The 14,496-nt window shown below is 46.0% G+C and overlaps 1 protein-coding gene across 2 annotated transcripts in view; it reads right to left on the bottom strand.

Annotated features, from left to right (window-relative positions):
- Nucleotides 1-257: 257 nt before the first annotated feature.
- Nucleotides 258-14,496, bottom strand: part of LOC132590572 (alpha-(1,6)-fucosyltransferase) — a 407,107-nt gene continuing 392,868 nt past the window's right edge. For both annotated transcript variants that reach the window (XM_060263510.1, XM_060263509.1), the window contains one exon: nucleotides 258-1,304. In XM_060263510.1, coding sequence (XP_060119493.1) covers nucleotides 987-1,304 — 318 coding nt within the window. In that variant the 3' untranslated portion in view covers nucleotides 258-986. The remainder of the gene's footprint in view (nucleotides 1,305-14,496) is intronic.

Raw genomic sequence — 14,496 nt, 5'->3', positions numbered from 1 at the left:
TGCAAAAGTTGCCTTTTCTGGCTGTATTACTCACTCTGAGTTTGCTAAACCCAAGTCCATCTCTAGGGCTAACAAGGAATCAAGCAGACTGATTGTAGGTGTCTTCATGTGGCTTGAGGACACTCAAAAAAATTCCTATGGAAACTATAGCACTGTGAAGTTAAGCAAATAAAGAAACAAAGAGTCTGGAAAGATGTACAAGAGATTCTTCCCAATTTTGTTTTTTTAAAGAAATCAATTACTTGTAAAACTCTAGCTCTTTGTTTTTTAAATTTATTTGTTATCAAAGACAATGTTCAGAAACAGTACTAAAGAATCAGTTCATGGCATTGTTTTACAAAAGTTCCTATCAGACAATTATTTTATTGTTGGATGTACTCTTTATTAATGATGAGATGAAGTAATTCATGGAATTGCTAACAAAATTCCTGTAACAAAAGATCGTTTGATTTTTTAAAAATTTGTTGGTTGGAGGATTTTCAGTGGTCACAGCAACATCAGTTAAAATCTAGATCAAATCTTGCCCATCATCAATAGAACTAGGCATGGCTCTTCTAAAAGGTCACTGGATCTTTCCAAGAGAGGCACCGTGTTTTAAATTCTGCACATACAAAATATGCTCATGTCACTCAAATTACACAATGCAGTAGTGTTAATGTCAGTCAGTGTCTGAGCATTACAGTCTATTAATGGCAAAGAACAGAGCTCAAAGTTCATATGGGAGCGACATATCTTCAAAGAGACAACAGTATAAAACAATAAATTCCCTGGTCCATGTGTATCAGTGTGCATGTGTGCGAGTGCATATAACAAAATAAGTCCAAACAATGGCCCATCTAATTGTTTCAACCTGTGTATCCAGTCTGAATGATAAAAGCTTCCATTTAACTGCATGTTAAAATGCAAATTCATATCCAACAAAAGCCGGCAGTTAGTATGGTTGGTTGAAATCCCTTCAATGCGAGAGCTGCTGTGAGCTGTTATCTTTATTTGTCAGCCTCTGGATATGTGGGGTACTTGACAGTTTCAATTTTCTCCTGTACTTTGTAGGAAGGGTATAACCCTGTTTTTCCTAATTTTCTGTTGATGCCTTTTGAATAGCCATCCCAATGGTTTCCAGCAACACCAATTACATCTCCAGGTTCCATAGGAATTTCATCAGCAGTTCGGGGATGGTGAGCATAAATGGCAATTTGATTGTGGGCATTTTGTCCCCCAAAATAATAGATATCATCCAAAGAGTGGAAAAAGGCTGATGCATCTGGGTGAAGTGTCTGCATGATTTCATAGGCAACTCGACAAACCTAGAGGAAGAAACAAAAAAGTAGCTATTAACAAAGTTATTATTTGACACATTCTAGTCAGTTGCTGTGGCTACAGGCTCAGTGGTACAGACCTAATGGAAATCACTCAAAAACGGGAGCCCAGATTCAGGGGTCATTTCATAGAAAAAGCAGTGCCAGACCTCATTATCAGAACTCATTTGCATATGCCACATACCCCTGACATCACCAGAAGGTATGTTAAATTTTATCAGCTCAGCATCTACCCTAAAATGCTTCTTGAATTATAATTGACATAATAAAATCTTACTCCCATCCAGTGTCCCCTCTAAGCTGAATTAGTGTTAGTTAGTTCACAGATTTTTAGCCTCCAGCTCACACATTTTTTTCTTAGCTCAGGAAGGATGACCCCCCAGAGCACACTAATTTATGAAGGAGCTCACAACTTTAATGCCAGTAGCTCACGAAGTAGAATTTTTGCTCACAAGACTCTGAAGCCTAGAGGGAACATTGCTCCCATCATACTTTTTAAATTACTTTCTCCTATGTGGCCCCAGTGGCATAATGAAGCCATCTGTCTGCTTTATATGTTTTGGTTATTTTCCCTATTTCTGTGGGTGAAAATATTAGAAAATTTGTCAAATCTTAGAGTTCAGCAAAATTCTCACAGGGGTTTGGAGCCTAGAAGCAAGTTTTTTTTTGGGGGGGGGCAGGAGGAAGGAGAAAGAGTACAATAAAATGCCCAAAATGAGGCCTGCCAAGGGTAAATACAAAATACCAAGCAAAAAAACAAACAAAAAAACTAGTGGAAACTGGAGAATAACAATATATCACTTCTACTTTAAACAATTTCATAAACTTTAAGTTTATGAAGAATTATAACGAAGTGCACAACAGGAATCACAATGCAGTCTTTACCAAATATATCATACAGATTCATAAAAGTCTCTAAATATGCATACACATATAAAACCAAACTGCTCTCAAACAATAACTTATGAGCTCCTCTAGGTAAAATGAGTACCCAGCTTGCTGGGGGGAAAGTGTAGATGACTGGGGAAGGCAATGGCAAACCACCCCGTAAAAAGTCTGCTGCGAAAACATCATGATGCAACGTCACCCCAGAGTTGGAAATGACTGGTGCTTGAACAGGGGACTACATTTACCTTTTAGTAGCTATTTTAGTCCAGTGCTACTGTGGGAGCTGAAAGAGCCAAAATAATCAGCTGACCATTGCTCAATGAAAGAGTCTGGTTTTGGTATCTTGATGTACAGCTGAGTTTACCTTGGAGCAATAGCCTCATAATATGCAGTCAATGTTTTGAGGAAAAAAACTTTAAATGGAACACCAGAGTCTTTAGCACTTGCAATGATTTCCTGTTTCTCCAGAGCCTTTTGTTTCCTTTAAACACTGACTACATTATTACAAGGATATTGCTCTAAGGCAGACTCAACTGTAGATCAAGATACCAAAACTGGACTCTTGCATCGATCAGTGGTCAACTGATGATTATGGCTCTTTCAACTCTCACAGTAGCACTGGACTAAAGTACTTATTGTAGCTACTAGAGGGACTCATAAACTACTGTTTGAGAGCAGCTTGGTTTTCTATGTGTATGCATATTTAGAAACATGTGATTCTATGATATATTTGGCATTGACTGTGTATTGATTCCTGTTGTGCATTTTGTTATAATTCTTCAAAAACTTAAAAATTTATTAAATTGTTTAAAGTGAAAGTGATACATTGTTATTCTCCAGTTTTCCGCTGGTCTACTCAAAAATAAGTCCCATGCTGTTCAGTGAAGCTTATTCTCAGGAAACTTTCCTTAGGACTGCTGCCATAGCATCTGCTTTACACCCCTTACTACATTTTTAATGAAGCCTAAACCTTTCTATACCTTTCAGTCAAGAAAAGCGACCCTAACATTTCCGGTTATAGAGTTCTGGTTTGCTTGAACTTTGAGACTGTGGTGGAAATATTTGCTAAATCCCATCACAAGTTTTTAAAAGTATATTATTTACAAAATTTATATACTGCCTCTCCAGAGATCTGCTTAAGGTGGCTTACATCTAAAACTATTAAAGACCGTTAAAACAAATTATGTCCATTGAAAATAAACCAGAGTCATTTAAAAAGACAGTCATTAAAATAATTAAAAACCTGCCTGGACATAAAACACCATAAAGCAATATACAGTAATTACAATATTTGTAAAACAGGCCTCATGCTACAAGCAAAACATATAACAACTTTTTAAAAAAGATGAAACCCCTTAGTAAAAAGGACTGTTTCAGCCTGGTAGAAGAGCCTCAAAGGGGAGGACATTCCAAAGGCATGGTGACATCACTAGAAAAAAAAACTTTGTCTTTGGTTGCCACTACCTCACCTCTGCAGGCAGAGACACAAAGAACAGTGCTTGAGAAGAATTTATCCAAATTATTTATTGCATGGCAAAGTTATGTCCACACTGCACAACATCCAAAGTCTTTTTTTGTTTGTCTCCCTGCTTCAAAGTCCTGGTTATGATGCCTAAAGCCCTTCATGGCCTAGAGACCACATTTCTGAAGGACTGGCTCCTCCCACATGTGCCATACCCTAACTATGCTCTTCAAGTTGCCATCTGCAATTTGTTCCTTCACTTAGGGTGACTTGTCTGGCATTAACCAGAGTCCAGGCAGCTCCCACTCTGTGGAACAGGTTCCCTAACGAGATGAAGGGAGCCCCCTTGCTGAAGTTCTTCAGGATGTATTGCAGGTCTGGTTCATTTTCCAGAACTTTGGAAGAAGTATGAACAGCAAACATCTTTGGATAGTGGTATTTGAGCTTTTAATTTTATTAGGTTTCAATCTGCAATAATTTATAATTACTCATAGCCTTGAGCCAAGAGGAAAAATGAGGTATAAATATTTAAATGTATAAATAATGAACCAGCATGGCAGCCTGCAATTTTACCAGTTTCTTTCAGCAAATTTCAACTTTGGTAGCAAAGATCTTAGAATTTGCTACTGCTACCAAACTGTACTTTCTAAGAAACTTTTGACTACCAAAACTGGACATGCACTTCCATCTTCTTCTGTCATTGATGACTCAGAAGTCTACATTTTTGAGTCTATGAGCCTGAATCTTTTAATTCTAATAAATCTCTAAAAAGGCTTCAAGCCCCAATAAGCAAATCATTCTCCATTAAGACTACTGGAACATTACAGCAACCAAGGAGATATTTTCTGAAGTATAGATCAAATTCCAGTTCTTAGTTATGACAACTATTCCAGAGAGGTAGCCATGTTGTAGCAAAAAACAAAACAAAAAAGCGTCTTGTGGCACCTTAAGGACTAAAAAAAGTGGCACTTTAAGGACTAAAAAGGCTTCAAAGCCCAGTTAGTAATTCATTCTCCATTAGGATTACTGGAACATTTCAGCAGCCAAGGAGGTATTTTCTGAAATATAAATCAAATTCCAATTTTTAGTTTTAACAGCTATTCCAGGGAGATAGCCATGTGGCAAAAAAAATAAAAGATGGCACCTTAAAGACTAAAAAAAAGTTTATTACAGCATAAACTTTTGTTGAGTCATGCCTCCCTATGAAAGCATTTTAAGTAGGAGGTACAGAAAGGAACACCTACAGCACCTTCTAAAATTAACACCTCATCATAGGGGACTGGAATGCCGAAGAAGGAAGTCAAAAGGTAACTGGAAAAACTGACAAGTTTGGCCTTGGAGAACAAAATGAAGCTGGGCAAAGGCTAATAGAGTTTTGTCAAGAGAACAAGCTGGTCATAGCAAACACCCTCTTCCAACAACCTAAAAGGCGACTCTACACATGGACATCACCTGATGGGCAACACAGAAATCAAATTGATTATATACTCTGCAGTCAAAGATGGAGAAGCTCCTTACAGTTAGCAAAAACAAGACCTGGATCTGACTGCGACTCAGATCATGAGCTACTCATTGCAAAATTCAGGCTTAAATTGAAGAAAACTGGGGAAGCCATTAGGCCATTCAGGTTTGAGCTTGATCACATCCCTTATGAATATACCGTGGAGGCAAAGTGTAGTGTATTGCGGCAACCATTTTGTTATAACGCAACCATTTCGTTATAACGCAACCATTTCGTTATAACGCAATAGCGTAACTCAGCGCAGCCAGCGGAGGCGACTGGGGACACCCAAGCGACTCCGCGGAGCGCACTGAGCACCCGCCAATCACCAACAGTGGCGGGAAGTTGACTGGCCAGGATTGGGCTGGCCAGTCTGGGGGATTGTTCCGGGCATTGTATATAAGCGGGACCCGGCCCGCGTGCTCTCTCTCTCGTGTGCAATGTACCTGCAATAAAGTATGTTGCCCGACCTACGTCTCCAATACTGGTACGTTACAGTGGCGACGAGGATGGGATACTAGCCACGTCGGCTACACCGGAGACAGGGCAACCCGCAGGCCGCGATTGCCGCCGCCATCAGCATGGCTCACCAGAGCGGCACCACCGGCCACATCGAGACATTCAACCCCGCGAATCCCGAGGCCTGGGAGTCGTACTTGGAATGGGTTGAATGCTATCTGAGGGCCAACCGGATCACAGAGGATAGCATGAAGAGGGACGTTCTCCTGAGTGTCTGTGGGGCGGCCACATTCAAGATCGCCAAAGGTCTCTCGGCCCCCGCCCGACTCACAGAGAAGTCCTACGAGGAGGTCGTCAGGCTCCTCACGGGCCACTTCTTACCTCAACCGTCGCGAGTGGCCCGCCGGTTCCTCTTCCATAGGAGGGATCAGGCCTCAGGGGAATCAGCTGCCGACTACCTGGCGACCCTACGCCAGATCGCAAGCAACTGCAACTTCCCCCACCTGGAAGAGACTCTGGCCGGTTCACGTGGGGCCTTCGCGACAAGAGGCTCCAGCAGAAGCTCTTTGCGAAGGAAGAGCTCACCCTCCAGAGCGCCTTCAGCGAAGCCGTGGCGTTCGAGAAGACCTCGAGGACCTTCCCCAGGGCGAAGACTGACGCAGTCCACCACGAGGAGCTGGACCCCGACCGTCAGGACGAAGAAGAAGCGTTCCAGTTGCGTCGCCCAGCAGGGGCCACCAACCGCACACCACAGCGATCCCGAGCCACCGATCGACCCCCAGCGGCGGAGAGACCACCAGCCACAAAGTGCGCCAGCTGCGGCGACCCCCATGACCCAAGGGACTGCCAGTACCGGAGCTGGGACTGCCGGAGCTGCGGGAAGACCGGCCACATAGCGAGGGCTTGCCGGGCCAAGTCCAATCGCCGGAGGCCGACCACTCACCACGAGTCGGCGGAGTTCCACTCCACGGCCTCCACCACACTCCAGGTACTGAACTTGCCCCTTACCACCCCCGACAAGATCAAAATGGTGGTCCTCATTGAGGGAGCCCCATGCCAAATGGAGGTGGACTCAGGCTCCTCCATTTCCATTATAGCCGAGGAGACCCTGAGGTGGGCCCGGGTGCATGTTGAGAGGGGGTCCTTCAGCGGGCCGCTGGACATCCTGGTGGTGAAGCGCCAGCTTACCACCCTGCTAGGACTGGCGTGGTTCAAACCCTTGGGGATCCGCGTAGAGGGGGTGGGGCAAACCCTAACACCCAGGGGGTTCGGGGAGGTATGCCAAGAGTTCCCCGACGTGTTTGACGGTTCCCTGGGGAGCTACAAGGGGCCAGCCATTTCCCTACTGCTCGACCCGACGGTCAGGCCGATCCGGCTCAAGGCCAGGCGGGTCCCGTTTGCCTTGAAGCCAAAAATCGAGGCCAAACTGGACCGCCTCGTTGCCCAAGGGGTCTTGGAACCGGTGGACTATGCCACGTGGGAGACCCCCATAGTAACCCCGATCAAGCCTAACGGGGAGGTGCGGATTTGTGCCGACTATAAGTGAACAATAAATAAGGCTCTGCAGGATAACCCCTACCCCATGCCAGTGGTGAGCCACGTCATGGCAGCCCTAGCAGGGTCAAAGATCTTTGGGAAGCTGGATCTGGCACAGGCCTACGAAAAGCTTCCGGTAGATGCTAAAACGGCGGAGGCCCAAACCATTGTGACACACAGGGGGGCCTTCCGAGTGCGGAGGCTACAGTTCGGGGTCAGCGTCGCTCCGGGGATTTTCCAGAGTATAATGGACACTCTCCTTAAAGGGATCCCCGGAGTCCAGCCGTTCTTCGATGATGTTTTGATCGCTGCCCCAGACCCCGAAGAATTCGGCAACCGCCTAAGAGAAGTGCTCCGTCGGTTCCAAGCAGCGGGGCTCAAGGTCAAGAGGGAGAAGTGCTTGCTGGGGGTATGAAGGGTGGAGTTCCTAGGATTCGCCGTAGACGCAGCGGGAATCCACCCAATGGAGGAAAAGACACGAGCCATCGTGCAAGCCCCGGCCCCCACCTGCAAAGCGGAGCTACAAAGCTTCTTGGGGGTGCTCAATTTTTACCACTCGTTCCTCCCCCACAAGGCAGCCCTTGCTGAACCCCTACATCGGCTGCTGGACAAACAAGCCCCTTGGGTATGGCGCAAACGGCAGGCCGCCGCGTTTCAGGCGGTAAAAGACATTCTGATTTCCAATTTGGTGCTCCACCATTTCGACGAGCACCTCCCGGTCATCTTGGCTTGCGATGCGTCGCCATATGGGGTGGGCACAGTCCTGGGGCACCAACTCCCGGACGGGAGGGAGGTACCGGTGGCGTACTACTCCCGTACTCTCACACCAGCTGAGCGCAATTATGCGCAAATAGATAAGGAGGCTTTGGCAATCGTGGCGGGGGTCCACAAGTTTCATGACTATCTGTATGGGCGGAGGTTCACAATAGCCACCGACCACAAGCCGCTCTTAGGTCTGCTGGCCCCTGACCGCCAAACCCCCCAGATACTGTCACAGCGTGTGTTGAGGTGGAATCAATTCCTCAACTCTTACATGTACACTCTAGTCCACCAGGCCGGCAAAGCTATGGGCCACGCGGACGCACTTAGCCGTTTGCCACTGCCCGACACAGAACCTGCCCCTGCCCCTGCACACCTGGTCATGTTGGTGGAGTCCCTTCCGGAACAGCCCCTCCATGCCGCAGAGGTAGCGAAGGCCACCGGGAAGAACAAAACACTGGCTAGGGTTCTCGACTGGGTGGTGAGGGGGTGGCCAGAAGGGAACATGGGGGAAGAGTTTAGGCCCTACAAAACGAGGAGAGAGGAGCTAGCAGCCCACAAAGGGTGCATCTTATGGGGAAGCAGGGTGGTGGTCCCCCCCCCCCGCTACAGAAGCGAGTTCTGGAGTCGCTCCACGAGACCCACCCCGGCATAGTCCGGATGAAGGCTTTAGCCAGGAGCTACGTCTGGTGGCCGGGGATGGATGAGGAGATCGAGAACTGGGTTCGGAGGTGCAGCGTGTATCAGGAGTCGCGGCCAGAGCCACCCAGTGCCCCGGTTACACGATGGGAAACCACCAGGAAACCCTGGTCCAGTCTCCACCTAGATTTCGCGGGGCCCTTCCGGGGGCAGATCTTCCTGATCATGGTGGATGCCTACACTAAATGGCTGGAGGTCATTCCAGTAGCGTCCACTTCATCAGCAGCTGCCATCCGGACACTGCGCAGGGCCCTTAGCACCCACGGTATCCCAGACACCATAGTCTCGGATAATGGGGCGGCTTTCACCTCCGGGGAATTTCAGGCGTTCCTGCAGAGGTACTTGATCAGGCACATAAGGTCAGCCCCGTTCCACCCGGCCACAAACGGGCAGGCAGAGCGCATGGTCCGAACTACCAAGGAAGCCCTGGGCCGGATAGTACAGGGCGACTGGGACCACAGACTTGCAGCCTTCTTGTTTGACAACAGGGTAACCCCCAACCCAGTCACGGGGGTTAGCCCAGCGGAGCGCCTCATGGGGTGCAAACTCATCACGAGATTAGACAGGTTGGACCCCGACCGAGCCCCTGACGTGCACGGGTCCCCGGAGATCAGGGACGCGGCTAGGGGGTTCTTCGCCGGGGACCCGGTGTTCGCCCGCAACTACGCCGGGGGACCGGGGTGGCTAGCAGGGCGGGTGCTGCGAGTAGTCGGGTCCCGCCACTACGAGGTGTCCACAGAGGGGGGCCAGATCCTAAGGCGGCACATCGACCAAATGCGCCGCCGCACTCTACTGGAGGGGCCCGCCGAAGCGGGAGAAGCAATGACCGGGGAAGAGCCAGCTAGGGATCTGCCCGAGGTCACCGCGCCAGCATCGCCCCTGCCCACACCAGCGGAGCCCGGTCGATCAGCAGAGCCAGATCAGCAATAAGCCGACGCCTCACCCCCCGGAGAGACCCCAGCCGCAGAAGCCGCCCCTACACCCCAAGCAGCCCCGAGGAGGTCAACACGGGAGCGACGGCCTCCCGCCTACCTCCAGGATTATGTACATCAACTAAGGGGGGAGGAGTGTAGTGTATTGCGGCAACCATTTCGTTATAACGCAACCATTTCGTTATAACGCAATAGCGTAACTCCGCGCAGCCAGCGGAGGCGACTGGGGACACCCAGGCGACTCCGCGGAGCGCACTGAGCACCCGCCAATCACCATCAGTGGCGGGAAGTTGACTGGCCAGGATTGGGCTGGCCAGTCTGGGGGATCATAGTCAGAACCCAATACCGCCAGACTGGATCGAGATAGCGTAATAGTTTTAAACTGATAAATGTATTATGGTTTTATATGTTTTATGGAATGATTGTTTTTATGATACTGTAAGCCGCCCTGAGTCCGCTTGCGGAGAGGGCGGGATATAAATGCAAAGTAATAAATAAATAAATAAATAAATAAATAAATTGTTCCGGGCGTTGTATATAAGAGGGACCCGGCCCGCGTGCTCTCTCTTGTGTAATGTACCTGCAATAAAGTATGTTGCCCGACCTACGTCTCCAATACTGGTACGTTACACAAAGAATAGGTTTAATGAACTAGAGTTGATAGAGTGCATGAAGAACTATGGACAGAGGTTCATGACATTGTACAGAAGGCAGCAATCAGCACCATCCCAAAGAAAAAGAAATGCAAGAAAGCAAAGTGGCTGTCTGATGAGGTTAACAAATAGCTGAGGAAAGAAGGAAAGCAAAAGGCAAAGGTGAAAAAGAAAGATTCACCCAACTGAATGCAGATTTCCAGAGAACAGCAAAGAGAGTTAAGGAGGCCTCCCTGAAGGAACAATGCAAAGCAATAGAGAAAAATAATAGAATGGGAAGGACGAGAGATCTCTTCAAGAAAATTGAAATCAAGTGAACATTTCGTACAAAGTTGGCCATGATAAAGGACAAAAACAGTAAGGACCTAACAGAAGCAGAAGAGATCAGGAAGAGGTGGCAAGAATACACAGAAGAATTATACAAGAAGGATCTCAATGTCCTTGACAACCATGATGATGAAATCACTGACCTTGAGCCAGACGTTCTGGAGTGTGAAGTCAAATGAGCCTTAGAAAGCATTACTAACAACAAAGCGAGCAGAGATAACGGTATCCCAGTTGAGCTATTCAAAGTCCTAAAAGTAGATGCTGTTAAAGTGATGCACACATTATGTCAGCAAATTTGGAAAACGCGTCAGTGGCCACAGGATTGGAAAAAGTCAGTTTATATTCCAATCCCAAAGAAGGGTAATGCCAAGGAACGTTCAAACTATCACACCATTGCACTAATTTCACATGCCAGCAAGGTCATGTTAAAGATCCTACAAGATAGGCTTCAGCAGTATGTAGATTGGGAACTACCAGAAGTTCAAGCTGGGTTTCGAAGAGGTAGAGGAACTAGAGATCAAATTGCCAACATTCGCTGGATTATAGAGAAAGCACAGGAGTATCAGAAAAACGTCTATTTCTGATGCATTGACTACACTAAAGCCTTTGATTGTGTGGATCACAACAAACTGTGGCAAGTCCTTTAAGAGATGGAAGTACCAGCCCACCTCACATGTCTCCTAAGAAATCTATATAAGGGTCAAGAAGCAACTGTCAGAACAGGATATGGAGCAACTGATTGGTTTAAAATAGGAAAAGGAGTTCAACAAGGATGTATATTGTCACCCTTATTTAATTTATATGCAGAGAACATCATGAGGAATGCTAGCCTGGATGAAGCACAAACTGGAATTAAGATTGCTGGGGAAAACATCAGCAACCTGAGATATGCAGATGACACCACTCTAATGGCAGAAAGTGAGGAGGACCTAAAGAACCTCTTGTTGAGGGTGAAAGAGGAGAGCATAAAAGTAGGCTTGAAACTCAACATCAAAAAAACTAAGATCATGGCATCCGGCCCCATCACACCTTGGCAAATAGAAGGGAAGTAGTGACAGACTACATGGAAGTAGTGACAGACTTCACATTTCTGGGATCCAAGATCACTGCAGATGGTGACTGTAGCCATGAAATTAAAAGACGCTTGCTCCTTGGGAGGACAGCTATGGTGAACCTAGGCAGTATAATAAAAAGTAGAGACATCACCTTGCCAACAAAAGTCCGTATAGTCAAAGTAGTAATGTATGGCTGTGAGAGCTGGACCATAAGGAAGGCTGAGCACAGAAGAATAGATGCTTTCGAGCTGTGGTGCTGGAGAAGAATCTTGAGAGTCCCTTGGACTGCAAGAAGTTCAAATCAGTCAGTCCTAAGGGAAATCAACCCTGACTGTTCCCTGGAAGGTCAGATGCTGAAGCTGAAGCTCAAATACTTTGGCCACCAAATGAGAAGGGAGCACTCACTGGAGAAGATCCTGATGCTGGGAAAGACGGAAGGCAAAAGAAGAAGGGGACGGCAAAAGATGAGATGGCTGGACAGCGTTACTGATGTAACTAACACGAATTTGAGCAGACTTTGGAGGATGGTGGAAGACAGAAGGGCCTGGCGTGACTTTGTCCATGGGGTCACAAAGAGTCAGACTTGACTGTGCGACTGAACAACAAATACAGAAAGGAAAAAAAATCCAGCAAGATCAAGGGTCCATGTAGGTCGGGAAGTATCCCAACATAAAAGTCTACATAGTGAGGATCCATTTATAGCATCTGAAGGTGACTCTAGTCTGGAAAAGCTTATGCTAAAATAAAGTTAGAAGTCTACAATGTTAGTTTTGGAGCCTGAATCTCCTAATCCTAATACACCTCTCTATCAATTGTTTATGAGCACTTTGAGAGCCTCTCTTCCTTGTGACTGATCTTGCTGGGCAACTATGCAGCTGAGTAACTTCTAGGCTTAAGAACACATCTCATCTTATAGCTGGGTAAGGTCATGCCTTGGCATTAGACCCAAGACATTGGCTAATGAGGGACATTTAGAATGACTAATCATATGACCTTCAAAACAACGTCTAACACTCTTCTGGTTTTCGAAGTTATTACTAGATCAATTAAATGGAATATGAATAAAAAGAGACTGAGTCTGAAACAAAGAATAATAGCAGTAAGGGAAAAAAGGGAAATGAAAAGAGCCATTTATGGCCATTAGAATCATATATTGATTTGCCTCAGACCAGCTTCAAAGGAAGTCTGAGGTTGGACTGGCTGGCTAGGATGCAGTCATCCAATGGAATGGCAGGCAGGATGATTAATCATTCTTCCCTTACCTCATGCTTCAGCTTTGCTCTTGCTGCTGACCCACCCACCCATAGGACTAGCTGCTGGTTGGGGGCAAACAGGAATTGGGGGGGGGGGGCTCTCACTGACTGGCACTTGGGAAGGGCCCTTTTTTAGACTGCCTCAGGACATCTGGGCTGGTGGTAGTAATGGTTAAAAATTAAAGGAATAATTGAAACTAGGATTAAGTAGACGTGGTCTTTGATTGTTTCGGCCATAACTAGCTCAGTGGGGATAGGGTGGGTTGCTCATTTAGGTCGGGATAAGTGGTGAGTACCCTGAGCCATCAGGTGTGATGGAGAGCATATCTTGAACAGGCCATCACTTACTGGATGGTGGGATGGGGCTTGGGAAGGAGCACCTTTTGGTGCTGAGCAACATCTTCCCAAACCTGGTAGTGGCTTAACAATGCATCAGGATAGGGGGCTGGGCACTTCTCAGCACTCTATATGTAGGCAAGGATGAGCAAAGTGGGTGGTAGCTGCTGGCTGAGTTTGATGTCAGGGTTGATATGCAGCCCACCTTTAATTAAATATTAGCATAATTGATTGATGATACAAATCAGCAGATCTGAATACATTTAAATAAACTATTTGGATCTTCATTGGGGCACTGGGACAACTGAATAGCAAGCAACTACCAGGGAATGCACAAAGAAGAAACCACTGGCAATTAAAAAAAACACCCTTACACTTTGAAAGGAGGTCAAGAATGGTAGCAAATAAACACTTTAATAAAAATGTGGATTGATAATAAAATATGGAGCATGATCACACATATAATTTTTAATAAACCCAAAGCACAATGTTATCAGGAATTCAGATTTACATATTCTTTGTTGATTGATCTAAAAGAAAACTGAGCAATAACTTGCAATACATATTATACCATCTTTTGCAGAACATTCTGGCTGCTTCTGAAAAGGATGCATTTTTCTCCCTTTTAAAGAAAACCAGATAGCCTTATCTATTACTTAAACCCAGGATGGAATTTTAGCAGGAGCTCCTTGCATATTAGGCCACATATCCCTGATGTAGCCAATCCTTCAAGAGGTTACAAGTAATGTTCCCTCTAAGCTGCAGAGTCTTGTGAGCAAAAATTCTACTTCGTGAGCTACTGGCATTAAAGTTTTGAGCTACTGCATAGATTAGTGTGCTCTGGGGTCATCCTTCTTGAGCTAGGACAAAAATATGTGAGCTGGAGGTGAAAAATTTGTGAGCTAGCTCACACTAACTCAGCTTAGAGGGAATACTGGTGGTTACAAGGCTCTTTTTTGTAAGCTCTTGGAGGACTGGCTACATCAGGAGTGTGTGGCCTACCCCTGCTTAAAACAATTTTGCTCATTTTGTTTACAAGCAAAAGCATACTAATTACTTCAGGAATTTTCATTTGATCTTCACCTAATTTCTAAACAAACAAACTGTATTTAAATCCCCAGGTTTAAACATGTAGATAATAGGGGAAATATTTTGGAAAAGGATAATGTCCTTTCAAGACCACATTATTTTTAGAAGTAGCCAAAATAGATTTTCTGCAAAGTCTCAAAACATGAACACAGAGCTTCTCAATAACAAATTAAAACACTTTCTGAGAGAACTTGTGCACTTGGGGAGTGGGGAATCAAACCTGGTTCTCCC

The sequence above is a fragment of the Heteronotia binoei genome, unplaced genomic scaffold, assembly GCF_032191835.1.
Source record: "Heteronotia binoei isolate CCM8104 ecotype False Entrance Well unplaced genomic scaffold, APGP_CSIRO_Hbin_v1 ptg000314l, whole genome shotgun sequence".
NCBI classification, from domain to species: Eukaryota; Metazoa; Chordata; class Lepidosauria; order Squamata; family Gekkonidae; genus Heteronotia; species Heteronotia binoei.
The sequence above is the reverse complement of the archived record's forward strand: the minus strand, read 5'-3'. Positions and strand labels throughout refer to the sequence as shown.